The sequence below is a fragment of the Brachyistius frenatus genome, unplaced genomic scaffold (assembly GCF_029030835.1).
Source record: "Brachyistius frenatus isolate BFR_SWC_R1_liver_20210118 unplaced genomic scaffold, ASM2903083v1 Contig_7, whole genome shotgun sequence".
Taxonomy (NCBI): Eukaryota; Metazoa; Chordata; class Actinopteri; family Embiotocidae; genus Brachyistius; species Brachyistius frenatus.
The window spans coordinates 3,654,774-3,675,952 of record NW_027210606.1 but is presented as its reverse complement, the minus strand read 5'-3'; the positions used below and the strand labels follow the sequence as shown (position 1 = coordinate 3,675,952).

At 42.6% G+C, this 21,179-nt stretch overlaps 1 protein-coding gene across 1 annotated transcript in view; it reads right to left on the bottom strand.

Moving 5' to 3' along the window:
* Positions 1–4,693: 4,693 nt before the first annotated feature.
* LOC138615809 (protein ELFN1-like) overlaps positions 4,694–21,179 on the bottom strand; it is a 127,229-nt gene continuing 110,743 nt past the window's right edge. Inside the window, exons 3-7 of the mRNA XM_069689640.1 lie at positions 14,206–14,958; positions 13,970–14,123; positions 12,078–12,244; positions 8,967–10,503; positions 4,694–8,890 (exon numbers count right to left, since the gene is read on the bottom strand). Coding sequence (XP_069545741.1) covers positions 8,360–8,890; positions 8,967–10,503; positions 12,078–12,244; positions 13,970–14,123; positions 14,206–14,495 — 2,679 coding nt within the window. The 5' untranslated portion in view covers positions 14,496–14,958 and the 3' untranslated portion in view covers positions 4,694–8,359. The remainder of the gene's footprint in view (positions 8,891–8,966; positions 10,504–12,077; positions 12,245–13,969; positions 14,124–14,205; positions 14,959–21,179) is intronic.

Here is a 21,179-nt window from a genome sequence, read left to right as displayed (position 1 = left end):
TTTTCAACCGCCCCCATCGGATACAGGACCGCGAGTGCTCTTTAATAAGCCGCCTGCGCGTCCGTAACTGCACTATGTGCGTTGCGGTAAATATCACGTGTAGATTTAAAAATTCAATAACAGAGTCGAACTCCAAAAAAGTTCAGCTTTATATATCTCTGTTTAAAAAATTTTTTTTTTTTTTTTAAAAAGCGTATGTCATCCGTTGATAAGCGGACAAAAATCCCACGTGCTTGAAACTTCAGAGAACTTCTGTGTGCGTGTGAATCTGAGAGAGGCGGCGAGGGATCTGAGATGTCACAAAGGGAGGGAAAATGAGTTTGGGTTGCCGGATGATGAAACCGTGGAGACATACGAAATTCACCTGCCCTGGGTTAAAACCACACAGGACAGACGGGAGATAGAAGAGAAATGAAAAGATCCTGTTTGGACATATTCTCTTCACATCGCCTTGGCAGAAGCCGCCCACCGTCGGGCCCCTGAGCTGGTTGCAGCACAACGATGCAAAGATAAGGAGCAATGAACCTCGCTGCTGTTGCACTCAAGTAGCAATTTTCAGCCGGCTCAGGGTAGAATGGGATTGTGCTCCTGCACATGAATTACGCCGCCGTTATAAATCTAAAAGAGTGATTTCAGCCGGAACGCCGAGCGCCTGATCCAGACTTATTGTGCTGCGCGTGTCACTGCTTACACCTGCACTCGACTGCGCTGCGAGTCCAGCGTGCAAAATCCCTGCACCAAAACGATAAAGTTGGACAGCCTGGAGACAAAATCCTCCTTCAGATCAGCAAAATGCTTCTTTATTGTTTTGGACGTTTTCTGAAATGAACAGACACTTATTCACTTTCTTTAACAGCAGCTAGATTAGATCACGCTCCTGTTTATGTGTTAAAGGCGCCTACATGTAGTTTCTGAGCGCCCCTCATATTTATCGTATTAGATGTGCGCACGAGGAAGTGTATGTATACGTCGGCAATGTGACACATATTGCCGCCAGTGGATACGTGCTACACCTCCGGGACTGACAGTCGCTTACAATCAACGAAGGAGGACACGGCCAGGAAGTAAAACATGGATGCGCACTTTAAAGCATCAAAATGGCGCAAATGTTTTTTTGTTTTTTTTATCGTGTTTGTTCGACCTCAAGGATGCATGAAACGTATTATTAGTGAGAGACACTGAATTTAAACATAACTTAGGTAAACCCTTCATGTATGGAGCGAGAGTTGGGAGGCGATTAACTTAGCGTAGCTGTAGATTAGCAGTTTCTCACTCCTCTAAACGGGAGGAAACGGTTATTACTAAATGACAACAACATTTGATATTTGACAACTGGAAATAGTACTTTGTGGTGCAATTATTTCCTGGCAAACCACAGCTCAGTGACTTCCTGGAAGGTCTGCTTGTTGCCTGTCAGCGTCATGACAATCAGCTCTGTCCCCTCTTTATGCAGAACGAACCAAAAGCTTCCCGACTCTAAAACCTCTCTTCAACTCAAAGTCATGAGAGTGGAAGTGACAGCTGTCGTTAACTTTACAAGTCCCTACGCTTCCCACAATGGAGCACATATGAGACGCCCACTTTTCCCCACTTCACCTCCCTGTTTGTAACCAGGCTTTGTCTCCACAGTGTGTCGTCCCCAGCCCAACGAGAGCGATGTCCTCAGACTTCACAGAGCTCCTCCAGAGCAGCAGAAGACATGCAACACGTTTTATTTTTATTTCTTTTCCAGGCTGACAAGTACTCCTCTATGACCAATATATTCATCTTGTGTAGTGTAGAATACAATAAGTCATAAAGTTCAGTACTGCCGCTGTGTGTCTACTTCCCAAACATTAAACGTAACATATTGCCTGTGCTGTATGTAGCCTGGAGTTGGAGAAACAGTTGTGTTTTTATGATTGATTCAGGATTTGTGTTCTTCTTTTGAAGTATTAGTTGTATTATAGCACAACTTGTGCCGTATTTTCCATTGCTGATGTCTCCCAGAGCAACGCACTTACCTGCTTCATGCACAATGGAGCCTCTCAGAAATTGAATGGCGTAAATACGCAGGGAAATATCTGTGTACACGTTTCCGTAACACAGGTAGCTCCGATTTTAGATCGCGCTGATGTTTAAGCTCCTGACAGCTCAATCTCCAACCGCATCACACTTTTTGTGTGGCTCAAAAATAATCCTGAAATTGCAGGAGAAGCAGGTTACGTCAGCCACATTGTATCGACCATGACCGTGTAGTTGCTCACATGGAAAGAAAAATCCATCAAATTGCTTTAAAAGCTGCATTTTTCGTGACGTATTAAACGCTAAATTTCAAAATATGGTTTGACACATACTTTGGGGAGACTCACTTTTAAGACAGTCTTCATTAGATACTGTAGGTTCACTTGGTCCATTCTGCTGCTCCTGTCAACTTTTGAATTCAGCAATTACTCTTTTGATGTCTTGCCTCCAATTTGAGCGAGGATCTCGAGTTTGTCAGAATCCATATTCGTGAAACTTTTCCTAAAGCAAATGTTGGCCTATATTTACATTTACTCAGAGTTTGTTTGACTGATGCATAAAAAACTGTGTAGGTTTGCCAAAATGATTTTTTTTTTTTACTTAGGTTATGCAATTTATTTAACAGTATTATATTTAACTACAAGCCAAAAACTGTTCACAAATATCAGTCAGTCACAGATGAACCGATTTAAATGATTGTGATGTCTTCGTGTTGCTGGGTGATGTTTCTTAAACTACACACTGGCTGCAGGTTATATGTATAAATAATACATAATGAACTCTGTATGACTGCTGAGACAGAGCCAGATGGCAGGACACTCTTCACTTTAGGTAACATGCTGAATGTGTCAGTCAGTATAATCCTCCCTGTAATGTGTCACTTCACCCATACCACTTGTCTCTAGCATTATCTAGCCATACAGATCATCTCAGTTCGATTTGTCCAGGGTTCTCGCTGAGGTTTCTGCCAACACGACGTAGGTGAGCGTCTTTTTATTTTCATTGCAAGTCTACTTTATACTGACTAAATCGACCCAGCTGAATATTCAAAAGTAACTAAGTTATATCTCGACACACACATTGTTTTTGAATTTTTAGCTCTTCGTCTGTCAGCTGGTTGGTTCACCACTTTGATCCAGACTCAAATAACTGTTGGATGATTTGTCATTTCATTTTGTACATGTTTGTTTATGATCAGTCACCTGCAAAACTAGTCACACTCCCATCAGCCTCAGCTGCTTCTTATATTTACTAGTGCTAATTAGATGGTGAACATGGTAAAAAATGATACCTGCTAACCATTATTATGTTAACATGCTGAAGTGATTGTTAATTTCAAAGCACTGCTGTGCATCGGAGCCGTTAACGTAGATGTAGACTGTCAGGGCTCTATTTCAATGATCAAACACACTCTAATGTACACGGTGCGGGTGCATTTAGAGCGGTATGTCCAAATCCACTTTTGCAAGTTTAATAGCAGATAATCTGAGCATAAAGTAAGTAACGTGGTTCTTCCTTAACCATAGGTGTGTTTTAGGTTCAACATTTTATAAACAATCAGGGTATCATCTCACATTTCCATTAAAAGCCAGGCGTGCTTACACGTTTGCAGATTGTTATAAGAACAGCGTATTTGTAGGAAAGAATTCTGCAGAAGAAACAGATCTGTTTGTGTGCTGATTGATTTTCACAATAACAATTTTTACATTGTAATCGTTTCATTTTTGATCTTTCGCATGTATATGCGCTGCTGCGTGGTCCTGTGTGTGTAACAAGTGGAGTGCAAGTTTTGCACCCGCCAACCTCGACACATTTTACCCTCATATCAATGTGCCCCTAAAATAACAGTAAGATATTGCACCTTTGACTTAAGACCAGGTTTTTGTTGGTCAATCTCACACTCAGTTGCACCTGCCTTAAGAAAGCAATGCACCGACGGTGCTCCTGAACACACCTCATTTGAAAACAAGCAAGTCCATGGGCGGAAGTAGATTTGCCATTTAAACAATGTGGGCGCTGTGCAGGAACATGACAACTGTGTCAGTCAGACGTCTGCATTGTGCTCGGTGCCGCTTTGTTTCAGGCAAAGATAGAAACCCTGAGTCTTGTTTAATGAGCCTGACAACCAAAATACCATTTACCTTCATTGTGTAAGGCTGGAGGCCGAATCCTGACAGACAAACATCTTAAAAACCTGGACAAATACAACTAAAACGTTCTGCATGACAGGACACCACTTTAGGTTAAGTGACGAAATATAATTTTTTTAATGTAGGTTCTGTTTAGAAATGTTCATCGTCCAGTAGTTTGGCAATTTGTTGTTCCTGAAGCAGTGTCCCTTTTTCTGTGGATAATCCAAACACTTAATTTCACAGTAACTGGTACAGTGTTGGGAAAACATATTTCGGTTCAATTTTTCAACACTATATGCACCACAGATGAAATGTAGTTTCCCTCTATCGTACTGGAGGGGAAGCAAAAATCTCACATCCTTAAGAAGTGACACCAACACTATCTATAGCTAGACACAAATTGAAAACTAAGTTTGTTCATGATTTGGAAAAACTGACCCTGTAAACATTTACTGAAAAGTAACCAATGAAATATCTTTGAAATGTGAAAATGACAGTCCTACGACACTTCTGGCACTTCTGGCATACATGTGGTTTCTCCAGGAAAGGAGACAGTGAAAGGAAGGCTATTTTATTGTGCTCATTTAAACTTTTTAACAAGAAAAAGAAAGAAAGAAAACCTCTGAGAGATCCTATGGCAGAGCATCCTCTCACTCTCTCTTGCTCTCTCGCTCCTGAGTCATTCACTAGAAGAATATAGCACAAGCTTCCACTGAGGGTTTCCTTGCAGCATGCTCCGTTGTCATTTCTGTCTGTTGTCAGTAGGACCTGTTTATTTCCACTTTCTAGGCATTGTTGTTTCAAAACCACAGTTTCTCTTCATCACGGTTCAAAGACTAGCAGCGCTGATTAGGGTCTCCGTCGCCCCGACCACCGGCTCCTCGTCGTCTCACTCTAGATGAGCTCTGCTACTCTCTGACACATGATGATCAAATTCAAGCTATAACTATTCAAGAACAGAACGGAAAAAAAAAAAAAACAGAAAAAAACAGTAATTTAATACATCGCTACATTGATATTACTGTTACTTAAAGAATGCTCAAGTGAGGCTCAAGAATCAAGCAATTATAAAATATCAGTCAGGAAAGTGTGAGTTAAGAAATCAGGATTTGTTTTTCTTTTCAATTTCCAAAGCAATGCTGAAGTTAAAAAGATGAAAGAAAATCGGATGTTTTTAAGGCTGTTGTTTAGTTAAAGCCACAATCTGGGACGTGTTAATGCAGAAACAACCGCGGCTCATCGGTTCTCTTTTGGATCAGAGTCAGATCATTTGCCGCCGCAGCAGAGGAAACGTGTCGTAGCTGCTGCAGCGTCAGGACAGAAGAAAACAACAACAAAAAACGGCCCTTCTTCTTTTAACCACACAAACAAATGTGCTTTTGCTACAAACAGCTCTGGTTACTTTACTAACCCATGATTATGGCTTTAACCGGGCTTAATGACTTGAGCATTCTGAACTCATTATAGCAGAGATAAAAAAAAAAATTAAAAAAAAGACAAAATATTTTATACAGTGTTTCCATTCACTTAAAAACATTTCATTATTTTCCAGCTCTGTTGTTTCTGTTGTGTAGTTACCAGTGTTGTTTCAAGGTTGGAGTCAATTCCTTTTCAAATCAGAAATCGAAGTCCGTGCGATTCATTCAGTATATTAATTTGTCATTACAAACTGTTTTTGTTTTTTTTAATACTGTGAATACTACGAACTTGTTAAATATCCACTGAGTTGAACTTCTCTTGACTCCATCCCTGGTTTACGGTTGGCTTAAATGACTTGTTGTAGCACAGCTCTGTGAAGAATCATCTACAATATATTATCACATTTTTCTCCTCTTTTCCGGCTCCTGTATATAAATCCTGCAGATATTTCAGATATACACATAGTCTCTTTTCAACACATAAGTGATACGAATCACATTTTACTATAACACTTTTCATTTTAAACTCCGTTGCTATTACTTCATTAGACGTCTTCGGTGTCAGTTTTGGGCTTCTGTAACAAACGGGTCATCCGTGAGCATCAATTTAGTCAGATTTAATTTTGTACTACGCCGATATGTCCGGATCGATCTCCAATTCTGAAACACAAGTGGCCATCTGAAGAAAGTTTTTTGTCTGGCTGTTTGAGTGCAGCTCGTACATCAGCTGCTAAACAGTTTGAACTTCTCAAAGAATACATTCATCTGTGTGTGGTTGTGGTTGTGTGTGTGTGTGTGTGTGTGTGTGTGTGTGTGTGTGTGTGTGTGTGTGTGTGTGTGTGTGTGTGTGTGTGTGTGTGTGTGTGTGTGTGTGTGTGTGTGTGTGTGTGTGTGCGTGTGTAGCTGTAAGGGTGATGGTGGGTCAATAGTTGAGTCCTGGTCAGGTCCTGGTCAGGGGGCGGGGCTGTAAGGGTCAATTTACTACCACAGTACTTTGGTCTTAGAAATGATTGGAGGATAGAAAGGGGAGCAGTGAGCCAATGGGGGTTGATCGTTTTGTGCAAATTGTTGTTCTGTTTGGCAAACTGATGTGTATCGATGCGGAGGAGAAGAGGTCTGTAAATAGTAGTATTCAAAATCATTTCAAATACTTCTTTGTGATTTATCAAGTTGGCACAATGGCACCACAGTGGAACCAGAGAAATCCAAGAAATTAAAAAGTCAAAAACCTGGTTGATGGGAGGAGAAAGAAAATTAATTGTTGATAAAACACAGTGGAGCTACAGTGTATCGGGAAGGAAGAGTTTTAGGTCTTTTCCTCAGAGTCGTTTTTTGATTTTGAACAGTGCAGATATGCTTCCCCTATGGGAATCGAAGACATTCATTTGAAGATTAGAATTTTTTAGTTCGATTTCAAAATCAAAAACGTACCATTGTAAGTTGAGCAGGTAGGTAACTAACTTGGGATTCTGCTTTCTGAAAAGTCTGAAAGATTTCAAAACCATGTTGTACAAACAAAACAGTCACCTCTGTTGCAAATATAGAACTTCTCTCTCATCTGTACAGTGTTCCCTCTTTAGGATGATGAGGAGCAGGTGTTGTAGGGATTCACCAAGAGAAAAGGCCGGCTTCTTTCTTTCTCTCTCTCCCTCTCTTTCTCTCTCTCTCTCTCTCTCTCTCTCTTTGGCTCAGCAAGAGAGCACATTCCTCTTGGTAGAAAAGGAGAACTGAAATGTCTCGTCCGTCACACTATAGTTGTCTCTGTTGGTGTGCTCTTCTCAGCTGAGAGGTTCAAAACAGTCAAAAACACAGTCACACCACGGAGCCATGCCATATTCAAATAATAGAATATTAATGAGGAGGATCATAGGAATAAGAAGAAGACCAGTAATGATAATAAGAATAATGAATAGTAATAACAACATATCATACTAGTTTTTTGTTTTTTTTAAATTCTGTATATAAAAACAGTGGTGAGGAGAAGTTGGTACACTGTAGGGCTCTACTATCCCCTTGGTTGATTTGGCACGTTATACTCTCTCTCTGGTGAGAGCTACCTACTCATTCTCAGCGCAGTTAAATATTTCTGTTGCCTGGCGACCCATCCAGAATTTGTCGTTTCGATGTTTTCAATCTCCCAAATCACAGCAAATTTTTCAAAATGTCTGCTCCCGTGGCTGTATCGCAGGACGCGATGCAAAAAACAACAACAACAACAACCAACCTCGCCGGCAACGAAGCACAAACTGGATCAATCCACTTCCCTTCTGTTTCCCCTCACTCTGTTTGGTGAGGGTGATCTGCCGCGGTCAGGTTTGATGAACGTCAGTCACAGGGTAGATTAAAAGCATCGCTGGCCTGTTCAGGATGGGTTACCCAGCAACATTTAAGGTTTCTATTCTTAATGTTGTAGTTTTTTTTTTCCTTCATTCGAAACTTAGTACAAATAGCTACATAAGTCTGAGCTATAATTTCCATTACATTACAAAAAGTAACTCAGTCTCTATAAGTTATGATTTTTCTTGTTCAATATAATATATTAGTTTGGTCCTCCTCCATGTTCTCAGAAGAAAAGGCTTAGTTTGTGTAAAGTATGAGCCTATATGTGCGTGTGTGTGTGTGTGTGTGCGTGTGTGTGTGTGTGTGTGTACATGTAATTTGATTCTGTAGATCCTGTAAGTTGTGTGTGTTTGTGTGTATTTACAGGTCTTCATTGAATAGGTCTGTCTATGTGTGTGTATATTTTGTGGATGCAGTGTTGTTGTTTTTCCATCTTCAAAGTGTTTGGGGTCTCCACGTGTGGGATCAGGCCTTCTGCTGGGCGGACACACCCTTCCAGTAGTCCAGTATATCGTGAAGATCTTCATCCTTGGCAAACTGAACCTTTCGCCTCAGTGCGTGTCCGGCTGCAACGTACCCTTCGTCCTCCATGGACGCCTGCCGGTGCCTCTTGCGGTGCAGTTTGAACCTCTCCCAGAGCCCCAGGGTCGGGGTGCAGAGGAGCCCTTCCTCCTCCTCGTCTTCATCGGGGCTGGAGCAGTAGCTGAGGTTGTGGTACTGGGGCGAGAGTGGGTAGTGTGGCGAAAGCTGGGAGTAGGCCAACTCCCGCTGCTTGGCCTGCCTGCTGAGCGTGATGGGGTCTAACATGGAGGGCTTGCGACCCCCCGGGTGGTGGTGGAGCTCCTGCAGGATCTGGGGGTGGTGCTGCTGCAGCTCCTGGAGATGCTGCTGGGAGCCGGGATAGGAGTGGCGGTGCTCATTGTACTGGCGGATTCTCTGGGCTTCAGCTCGTAAGATAGCCGCTGCCGGGGTGACGGTGCGGATGGCCTCCCCTCCGCCGCCTATCCTCTCTCCCCTCTCTCCCCTCTCTCCTCTCTCTCCTCTCTCTCTCTCCTCTCTCTCCCCTCTCTCCTCTCTCGCCGGGTGAGGTTCTCTCAATGTAGCGGGTCTCTGATGAGTGGTACCCCCCCTCCGAGCGGAAGGAGCGAGGGCTCCGGGCAGAGCCGGGAGAAGAGGAGGTGCTGGGCCTTTTGGAGGTTGGAGGACCCTCCATGCTGTGGTGTCGCTGCAGTGAATGATGGTAACTTCTCCCCCTGTCTTCTCTTCCTCCTCTCCCTCCTTTGTACACTGGGGAGAGGAACTCTCCTCCTCTTTCTCCTCTCTCTCCCTGTTCAGACAGAAGCACCAGCTGCGGCTCTGCAGTTGAAACGGCTCCTCCACCTGCAGACGACGGGGATTTGATCCCCTGTTGAAAGGAGGTAGACTCCGATTTCAGAGCATCTATACAGTTGTTGATGATCTGGTTAACTTTGTCCACTTCTTTAGCGATGGTGGAGATCTCGGCCACTGAACCCTGGGGATTTGCTTGTGGCGACATCTCCCTTTCTCGCTCTCGTTCTCTCTCCCTTTCAATGCCGGAGCCTCTGACCTCCATGTAGTTAAGTTTAGCAGGCTTGTGCGCCGGTGTTTCTATCACCTCCTGAAGCTTGTATGGATCTATCTCGCCACCCTGAGGCAGGTAGGGCATTCTGGACAGGCTGTCCCCAGCCGCGAGCTTCTGGGAAACAGTTCCTCCACTCCCTCCCTCTATGTCCCCTTCTCCACCGTACTTGAGCTCTATCAGAGTCCTCTGGATCCTGCTCATCTTCCTCTCCTTCTCCTGCATGATCCTCTTCTTTCTCAGGCAGTGGACGACAAGGCCAAGGAAGAGCAGCATACCAAACAGACAGCCCAAAATAGTCATAATGTAGTGGGTGGCCGACGACTGATTAGGTATCCTGCCAGTTCCGGCTCCCCGGCCGGTTGAGATGGTCAGACAGGTGTGGTTGAAGCGCAGGGAGTTTCGTATAGAAGCCACGCAGTACGTGTAGTCGGTGTTGGGTTTTAAGTTCTTTAGCTCAATTTCTTCTCTTTTACTTTTGAGATTCTGGATATCCGTGAAGAAGCTGTTGTTATAGAGCATCAGGATGTACATTTTCCTGTATGGTTGGGGAATCTGAACCGTTATCACCGCGCTCGAAGGTAGCACCTGGTTTATCGTCATCATCGGTTTGGAGTCGGGGAAAACGGGACTAAAGCTGATCAGCTCGTCGGGAGGAGTCCCGGAAGCGCAATCATCCAGTCCGCAGGGTGAGGCAAAGTCTGGGGACTGGGTGGTGGAATCCAGGAGATAGAAGGATGTCACGCTGCCGTCATCTGTGCAGACAAGACTGAGCACGTGCAGAGCGTTGCGTTGGGTAGGCATGCGCGGGTTCTGGCTGAGAAGGTTGTACCCAGAGAATCCTTGAGGGGAGTCGCACACCATCCTCTCACTGGTCCTGTTGGGGAAGGCTGAGAGCCAGCGCAGGAAACCCAGAAGCTCACAAGAGCAGTTGAAGGGGTTGGTGTAAAGTTCACAGGTGGTCAGCTTGGAGAGTCCAGAGAACAAACTGCCGTCCAGCACCTGGATCCTAAAAAGGGACGAAGAGCAAATAAGGGAAATATTCCCCTAAGATACACTCACACAGTTAAACACAGTATTCTTCTTCTTCTTAGACTTCAGTTCATGGCCTTAAACATCCCCCACAGTACTTTTTACCAAGCCCCAAAGAACAGTTTAACTTCAAGGATCACCTGAAAGTGAGAAAGTTAGTATCTCTGAGTCGTCTGCATGAATCTTTCCTTTAACATCAGTACAAATAAGTGAATTTAGAAACCATTTGAGGTTGATGACAACAAGGCCTGACGTTTTTGGCACCATTTACAAAATTCACCTCACTATTGTATTTAGCTACAGTGCAGATGGGTTTCAAATATTTAACCTCATTTTCTACCACGGCCCAGTTACCATCATACAACAAAGAACCACGAAATATAAACCCAACTCAGTATGCGAATAGCCTTTTTCAGTTGTACCAGAAATGATTACGTGGTGTGATCAAAAGACTTCTGATACTGCACAAACAGAACGCAGCACACAGAGCAGAGAGAAGCAGCAACTGTCCTGAGTTACGATCCAAGTTACATCACTCGATCAACATCTGTGTTACCGACGTTTTTGGGACCACTGTTACGTGCGCATTTGTGCTTTCACCACGGACCCGAGCTGAGAGCACACAAAACAAATGCCTTCTAACTCATAAAAACAGCAACAGAGACCTTTAAAAAAAAAAAAAAAAAATGCTTCGGAAAGCCTAAAGCAATGAAGCCGTGAGCAGGCTGCCGTGTTTTGAGTGATATTAGTGTTTCAAGAGGGGCAGGACATCGGTGAAACCAGGTGGGTTTTACACATACGCAGGGTTGTGTACTGTGAATTTGTTCCCCTGACTCTGATCTCTACTGTGATGTTCTTTGGCATCCGGGAAAAAAAAAAAAACCTTCGGCACTGCGGTTCCCCTTCATGACAACACGCCCGCTCACAGTGTATTGCCCACAGCTCAATCGTTGCTCACCACCTGATACTGATCCAAATGGTCTCCCTGTGACATCTCTCTGTTGCCCAGAAACTTGACAAAAATTTAGATGTGCGCTCCCTACTCAGGTTTTAGGTCCATGGTGAAATCGCAATTACCCACATACCAGTGGTCACATGAACGTGTATAACTGAGATGCTGATGTTGATGAAGTGATGTAACTTGTAATACTTACTGATGAAGGTTATTGCTTCCCTCTGCTCCGTGCGCATCACTGTCCTGCGCAACAGGCGCAATCTCAGAACGTTTTGATCGCTCCTCGTGTGATGGAATGATTGTTAAATTGTTTAGTCAATCAAATTTAAAGATAAAATGTAGATTCAAATTTCCCTGAGCCAAGTTAGCTGTTTTAAATTGCTTGTGTTTTTCCAGCCAAGTTTAGAAAACCAATTATTTTTCTTTCTGTGAATAAAAAAAAACCTTAAAAGAGATTTATGTAAAAAAATAAAATAAAAAAAACACTTTTTTTTCTTTGTAACTTAAAATACTAAAATTATTATTATTTTTTTTCCATCAGTCATCTCCTGTAACTGATGTTGTTTTTCACTGTACACGTAGACCCAGGCCAGTACCTGTTCATGGAGAGGTCTATATTCTCTATGTTGGGACATTCCCAGAAGGTGTTGGGTGTAACAGTCTCGATGAGGTTGGCTTGCAGGTAGAGATACTGCAGCTTGCCCAGGCCTCGCAGCATCCCCTCCGTTAGGTTCCTCAACTTGTTAAAGCCCATCTGGAGAACCTGGGAAGACAAAGACAAGTGGGATTATTCTAATCTCTGAGGAGCTAGTCGGTGCCAGGCATCGCTCACTACAAGCTGGGAAACATACAGAACAAACAGACGACAGTTCAGTACAGTCCGTGTTTCGCATGGTGATCTAAGCCTCTGCGCTGCGCTGAATTTAGTCAGCTCTTTCTTGTTCACATTTTACCTCCTGGCACAGCTCCAGCGATCGATGTGTAAACATGTCAGCTCATTATAGCCACATTCAGCTCAGTTTGGTGAAACACTTTGCCTGAATTTGTCGAGAAGCCATAATGAGCGGGTGGTGTCTTTCTCCATCTGTGAACGTAACGCTGGAAGAAATTAGATCCTTTAAACTGAGTAAAAGTATCATTAACAGTTTAAAAAAAAACAAAAAAACTCACTTATGGTTTCAAAAAATACTTGAATAAAAGTATTTTTTTATAAGCATAATGCAGGTATATATTGAAATAGTGCTCATTATGCAGAGAGGCCTCGTTCAGGGTGTGGCGGTATAGATTCTAAATGTTCTAAAATCAACAAAATCATAACATTATAATTTTAATTAGTCTTAAATTTAAGTCTTTGTGAAGAAAAGTAAACAAGGTCATACATGTTTTGCACTAAAATTGGATTATGGTTTGATAGTAAGTGTTAACTATATATACATATATATATACATATATATATACATACATACATACATATATATATATATATATATATATAAATACTGTATATTTATATAAAATTAGATTATTAGGCAACTTCACTTTTGTTAAAACAGATTACAATCAAAATAAAATGTTAGAACAGGTTTTCTTTCCCTGTTTGAAAATATACAGCTGTAAAAAATATTGAAAAATACGAGATACAAAGCCGACATTAAATGAACATTTAGATCGATTTGTGAGAAAGTTTCCTGTGTTGTTCTCATCGTCTCATTTTCTGTTGCCGGTGTTTCTGTGTTACTGGTAGCAGTTTTGCTGCACTATCTCAACCTAATTAAATTTTTATATTCTTCATTAACTGTACTGGTGTACTCGTTCCGCTCCAGCACACATAGCGTTCTCCTTTTCCCACAGCTGTTTATAAACTATTCAGATCTGCAAGTTTCTTTAGCTTAGCAATGAGCTGTCGCTCTCTCTCACTTTTCTGCTTGGTGTGTCTTGAGTTTAGTTATTCCTCTGCCTCCTTAAGTGATAATGTAATAAATGCAGATTATTTGCCGTGATGGATGCGGAGCTCAGTGGATTGGAAGCGCGGCTCATTAGCGGCTCTTGTTAGACACGTGTCCAGTAGCCGGTGTGAGCCGAGCCAGTGGGGCTCCTACTCTCCTCGCAGCAGCTCTCATGCAGCGGGGAAACCAGGACTGTCCGAAGGAAGTATAGCTCGCAGCAGAAGCCCGTGATTCACCGCCAAGCAGCTCCGTGAGGTTGCACAGACATCGCGAGAGAGGAGAGATGCTTACACTGGCACAACCTTGTGAGTGTTAAGTACCGCCACATGAAATTATGTTGATTGTGTCATTCAATAGGTCCTTGGACAATATATAAAGTCTACAAAACCGCCCAGCCTCTGTGAGCAACACTGAAATATTACCCAACATTTGTACCCTTAACTACCTTTTTGACCTTTGTTGTGTGTTTGTGCATTCATGAGTGTGCGTTTGTCAGGATCTGGACGCAGAAATGTGTGAGTGTGTTTTACGTCATCTCTCACCTGCAGGTTGAATTGTGCTGAGAAGGCTCCGTCCTCCACGTAGCTGATGTCGTTCTTGGTGAGGTTCAGATAGGTGAGGTTGCCAAAGCGACTGAGTGAAGAATAATGGACTGAGCGGATCTTGTTCTCATTCAGCCTCAGATCCACAATAGTGCTGCGGAGAGACGTGCAAGGCTTGTAGATGTTTGGCAAAAGGACAAGCGGAAATAACTCCGTTTCATAGAAAAGTTTCTTACCTGTTAATGTGGGCGGGGATGGCCTCGTAGGGAGGCTGGTTCATACTGCAGATAGCCAGCCACACAAAGCCTTTCTCCCCTTCGATAAGCCAGCAGTCAGCTGTTACCGTTGGCAACCGCATTATTGACAGCAGGGCGAGCCAACAGAGGAAGGAGCTGGCTGTGGACAAGACCGCTGCCGAAGAAGCTCCAGTCGTGTTGTGTCTCTGCCGTCCCTGTCTGGTACTCTGGGCCATTTGGGATGTCATCGCAATATCCAACATAGAAAGCCGACCGGAGATGCTCGCCATCTACCAGTTGTTCATGTGGGCTGGTGCCATGGGGAAGGGAGTGAGGTCGTGTCTCTTATGGTAATATTTTGGTGTAGAGTGATTTGTTTTTCTTCAGACGTGCGCTGTTGTGACTATTCACGGTAAAGTCACAGCGTGGTAAATGTCCCCTCTTTTTTGTGTGCAGTAAATTTAAATAGAAAATGTGTTAAACTGAGGAATTAAGAATTCAAGTAGAAATGAGTGCAGTGATGGGATGTGTCACTTCATTGGCAGCATGTATGTCTCGGCAAACTGTTTCAAATATTTAATTAGGGGGTCACATTTCATTTGTTATGTTTAAATTGGCAAGTGGAAGTGGCCCTGCTGCCAGATTGGCTGGTGCTCATGTCTTCTGTGGCCATCTGCATCTCTGATTGGACAGGCACCTCTTGTCTTTCTTCCTCATTGCTTGCTGCTCTGTACTCGGTGTGAGAACTCGTCCCTGGAGGGAGAGAGGGAGAGGAAGATGGGGGGGGGGGGGAGGGAGGGTGTTAGGAGGGGATCGCTAATGAAACACTGGTTTATTTGTGAGACGCCACAAACACAACCCTGTTACCAGCATGGTGAGGTAGAGGTAGTTATTTCCTCTTATATAACAGTCGGACGTGTACACACACACACACACACACACACACACACACACACACACACACACACACACACACACACACACACACACACACACACACACACACACACACACACACACACACACACAAATAAATGTATGCATGCACACACTTTTTTTTTTTAATACTCCAAAGATGTTTCTTGACAAGTCCAATTAGTGCACACACCAGTGCAGATACACAACAAGCACCTGCTTCTGTAAAAAGACACGCACGCACGCACACACACACACACACACACACACACACACACACACACACACACACACACACACACACACACACACACACACACACACACACACACACACGTTTTCTGCTGCTCCATTAGCCTCAGGGCCTCGATAGGCCTGAGCTAAGAATGGCCATGGCTCTGATACTGAATCTAATTAATTAATCTGCTCCAAATAAAACACTTCCTGGGAAAAAAAAAAAAACAGCTGACGTATGATGGAACAGGAGAGACAAGGAGGCGGGAAAACGAAAGATGCTCGCAAAGAGCTGCGGTGAGCAGCAGGATGAAAAAGTGGGTGCAAGAGAGCAGCGAGTGAAGATGCTTGGGGGAGAGAGGCGGTCGGAAAAGAAAGAGGCAGTGACTCTGTGAGAAAAAAGAGGAGGCTGGCGGGGGAAAGGGACGCAGAGTGCCTCTGTCTCAGGGGAATTCACTCAAACAGTAGCTGCTTCTTCCCTTTGAGAGCCTTTTTCTCAGCTGTAGGAGCAACACACAGGACGTGACATCATGGAGAAGGAGAAGCGGTGGGAAGGAACAAAAGGTCCACGGTCTTCCTGACGAGCAGCTTTTGGCTGCCGTCCCCCCCGTATTGCTTACAGATGACTAGCGAGGCAGAGAGGTGCTGATGTGCCACATCAGTGCTGGGTAACTGAGAGCAACGCTTCAGGAGAATGGGACAAAGCTCCTCTGAACTTTTTTGGCTCAGTGAAATCTTGATGTCACGTTGTGGCGAGAACACTTCTGTATACCAGTGTGTTTCTCTGTGAACCACGCCAGCACGGTTTGAAAACTCAGGTCTTACTGTGTCACTTTGCTTTTCTTCCTCAACCAATGAGTTACATCTAAAGATTTATGGGTGACGAATTGAACAGGTCTCGGAGGTAAAACATCTCTGCCTCATGTTAGATTCCCCCTTAAAGCTTGACAAGCACGATAAAATGGGGAGGGAGGTTGTAAAACCAAACTGAAATAATTTTAGACTCATCACAGACTTCCTATCTTTTCATGCTGCAAACAGTTTCATGCAATCTATGATCTTTCCACATTTAAGTTATTGCGTAACCTCTTTGTCACAAGCATCATCAACCAATGAACAAGCCACTTACGATGCCATATTGTTAAGCAATCAACATTTTGGACAGGAAGCCGATAAGGTCACACCGTTGTCACGTTCTTGAGACACTTAAATCATGTGATGTTTTGATCATTTTGTTAAATTCGTTAATCTTCAACTCATCTGTGAATGCTTACATCGTCAGGCTCCCCAGGCGCACGGTGACCTCGTGGTTCCGCTCAGAACTTCGGGCTCCGTAACACGTGGAGCATCCAATGGGAATAGTAAGGTGCCCTCATTTGGGCAGGCATCGTTTTTTTTTGTTGTTTGCGGATCAACATGTGTAATTTTGATCCTGATTTGGATCATTTTGAAATGAACTCCAACAGCTTTTGAAGCGGGATCAGTCGCGTAGTCATGAATGATCTGTGGCTCTTTGTGCATGGTGTGTTTCTGTATTAATTCAACTTTTATTGTTCTGTCTGAATTTTCTTGTTGAGTTCTGTGTCTCTCCGTCTTTTGTGTCTGTCTGGTGAGTTTTATGTATTTTAAAGGCCCATCAGGGACGTGCATTGCAAATTAGCTTAGGCTATAAATGCTGTGGTGTGTGGCATTGGTTCTACTACAATACTACAGTACTTGTCCCTATACAAATAAAGATTAAATAAATAATGACTCTTGGGAGTACCTACTGCAGCACTTGCTATCAGATAACAAAACCCTAACAAAATGGTAAACAATTTCTTTGCTACATCCACATTCTCCATCTTTCTAGTTTCTTACCTCTGCTTCTGTCTAAAAACATTCATTAGTGGCAGGTGGACCGATGTGTAAGGTATAAAATGTCTTGTTTTGAGTACTGATACAAGATTGATACCACAAAATCCATCAAAAACTCATCAGCCTCCTTCTTACGCACTTATGGCTTCCCTGCAGCTGAAGAAACCACCTTGTTCTGTTTTTTTTACCATCACAATAAAATGTGTGTTTTTAACATGCATGTATTTAAGGCATCTCTGGGAATTACACCCACATGTCCGGTACACTCATTCAATACCAACATCTCTATAAAGGTGGATGTGGTGTGAAGGACGTTTTTGCAAGAGACCAGAAGTTTATGTCCTGGAAAAGATCCGCATTTAACGTTTACATTTTTATTAACCTCAACCAAGTGATTTTTGATAATAAATATTTATACGAACTATGAAAAAGGACAACTTCTGCAGGGCATAGATATCGACTATGATTTAACTAAGTTATTTTATTTGTCAGTTGATCTTGCAAACGCTTTTTTTGATTTAAGCGATTCATCGGTGCAATGCTGAAAAATCCCAATGATAATTTGAAGTTCTTGTTTTTTTCTTACCAACACTCTAAAATCTTCAGATATTCATTTTACGAACAAGTGCAATGAAGAAAAGCGTCAAATTTGTGCAATAGACAAAGTAGAGATGACAAATGCTTCTTTGACTACATCGACTATTATTAAAATGGTTGGCAATTAATTTTTTTTATTGTTTATTCAATTAATTCATCTACAGTATCCACAGTCGTTATCATGTGTATTTGAATAATACAAGAATATAAGTTACATTGATGTATCGTCATTCATCTCTATGTGTACTCTTCAGAGACCAGAGAAAAGAAATGCTTCATATTTATTAATATACCTATTAATGATGCATTCACCTCATAAATAATGGCATATTACTCTTTTACATTTTGCATCAATACCCTCCATTCTCCGAGCTCATCGGTCAACATGAGATGGTCTCGGACTTCTGGGAAATTGTGGTTAATGCAGTTAAAACCATTTTTATTTTAATGCACTACACCTGCATGAACACGCGTAATGAGCAACACAAGATACTGTTTGGTGAAATATATATTTCAGGGGTGTATTTTTTTTTAATCATTTGATTTATTACAAACGTCAGTGTGATTTTAAATGAGGGTTTCTCAATTCTCGATCAAAACCCGGAAGTCACGGTTTCATCTCAGCTCTGTAAACATCATGGATGTACACCGGCACAGAGGACGCCAGTGTTTGTGTTTGTGTATGCACATAAAAGGGCTTTCATGGATGTACACCGGCACATAAAAGGGCTTTACCACCCGGTCAGCACAATCTATAATTGATGGTGAGACTTCCTCCCACATAGCATGAGACAAACTTGTTGTTGGACCACCAGAGAGAGGGCAGGAACTGCTGCCGGCCACAAACACAGTCACACATATGCACAGGAAATGTCCATTTTGCTGACCAAGGGTGAAGCGCAGGTAAACAAACTGTTGCGAACAACGATCGTGGGGACGTAGAAAGGACGCAGAGCAGGCGGGGAGACCAAACAGTTTAGTCCAGTGTTGCAAAGACGGCTGAAATCTGCACGACCTCTTTTTGTACCGAGGCAAGTGGTGTCGGCTGAAGCACCAGGAGACGGAGCAGGAGTCCGGAGCAGCAGACAGAGAGATGCAGTGAGAGTTACTGGCTTTCCTTTTGTAGTAAACGCACTCGTAGTAGCAAACGCGATACGAGCGGAAGAAACTGTTAAGAGTCTTTCGGCCGCTTTTCCATTTTACATCATTCATCAGCGTCCCCGCTCACACTCACTGTGCGGTGCTGCCTCAGCTGCGGAGAACAGCCGTGTGTGGAATATTCCAGCACTCAGCATCATGACCCGCTCGCTTTCCAGTCGTGTCACACTCAAAGATTTGTAGGGGACAAACCGTCATGTGGAGAAAGACTGAGGTGGAGTCTAACCTTGCGTTGCTTGAAAGGTTGACTGCTATGATGTCAGTGACTGGTGGTGGTTTTAAAATACGTTCTGTAGATGTACACCTTTACTGAAAGAAACATGTACGGGAGAGAAAACTGGGCTTGGTGACAGCGCTACGATACAGCAGTGTGTCACCTTGCTCACACCCTCTGCCAAACAGCAGGGTGCTGAGCCTCTCCACAGGAGTGTGTTAACATCCACAATTTGTCATGCGGGTTTAGACACATCCAGACATGCATGTACAATCGGAAGCAGCTTAACTCGCTGTTTCAATGACAAAAAAAGAAAGTCCTCAGTCCTTTGATTTATGGATCTAGATGTCTTTAAACATGGATGACTGAGAATCGTCATACAAACTTTCTAATTTAAAATTAAACATCAGTGAAGCAGTAAATAAAGCCAGTTAACAAAACCTATTCAAAATCAAAACAAAGGGTAAAAAGTTCAAAGCTTCCAAGAACAGAAAACAGCACATTTATAACATTTTTCTCTCAACCTTTTTCTGCATCATAGAATTATCCAACAACAACAGAAAAAGATCCACAGCATGACTCAGAGAGGTCTGAGAAGAGAGTCAAGCTTAAAAGCTACAACGAAGAAGTTGTATCCCGTTGAGAAAGATTAAGGTTTTTCTTTCGACACCTGCCAAGAAAGCTACATTTTCAGTCCTGTTTGTTTGATACTTAACAGAGACACCTGGTTGAAGGTTAGGCCAAATAAAAGATGGACGTTTTGTGCTATTTATTATTGCTGTTGATTTAAATTTTTATTTCAACGAATCAGATGTATTTTGTAAATCATATATGTGCATTTAATTACAGATCCAGATGCAGATTTGCCTATTAAAATGTTCTTTTAATGAAAAAAAATTTCTCATTTGCTGTTGTTCAGTGTCAAATGTTTTTATACCTGTGCTCCATGTTTTAATCAGTTAAAAAAAGGTAAAAGAAAAAAAAATACAACAGCTAAGCAAAACAAATGGAAAGAAAAGTATATGGGTTGTAAACAAGGCAACAGTTTGGATTATTCAAACCAGGTCATTTGGAGGTAAACAAGAGGTAAAGTTACAGTTTACCAGAAATGCTTCCAATAATCTTTCACTACAAAGAAAAATGGCGTGAACACCATTCACCATAAGTACAGTAAAGCTGAAGTAAGTAATGGTCCGTAAATCCATCCACTACCTACACGCTCTTTATCCTGTGTGGGGTCACGGGGAGGCTGCAGTGTATCACGGCTGACTTTTTAATGAATGCAGGATACACACTGAACAGGCTGGCAGTCCATCACAGGGCCAACACAGAAAGACCGACAACTACTCACACTCACATTCACACCTAGAGATCATTTAGAATCACCAATTAACCCGATATGTATGTTTTTGGACAGTGGGAGGAAGTACCCGGAGAAAACCCATACAGGCACGGGGAGAACATGCAAACTCCACACAGAAAGGTCCCAGCCGAGGTTGTAATCAAAGGTTGTAAATTGTAGTGTCTAGCAATAAGATAAGGCTATTTATATAACACCTTATCCTTCATAGGGCAGCCCAAAGTGTTCCACAGAAATACAATAATTCAAAGCAAGTAAGAGCATAAGGAGTAACAACTGGTAAAAAAAAACAAAAAACAAATACATGATCAAAGTCTACAAAGAACAACTGAAAACCATGAGAACATTAAAACCATAGAGGGATTAGCATATGATGGACACAATTAGATAAAAGTAACTGTTAAAAGTTAAGTCTTCAGTTTCGATTTGAAAAGGCACAAAAAATGCTTTATTCCAGTTTCAGGTCTTCTGGCATTTTGTTCCACTGTTAAACAGCATAAAAGCTGCTTTGCCAATTTTTTTTTTTTTTTTTTTGCCCTGGGAACAACTAATAGTCCAGAACTGTTTGCAGGGTTCAGACTGGATTAGTAGATCAGATAAGTATTTTGGACCTCAGCCATTCAATGATTTATGGACGAG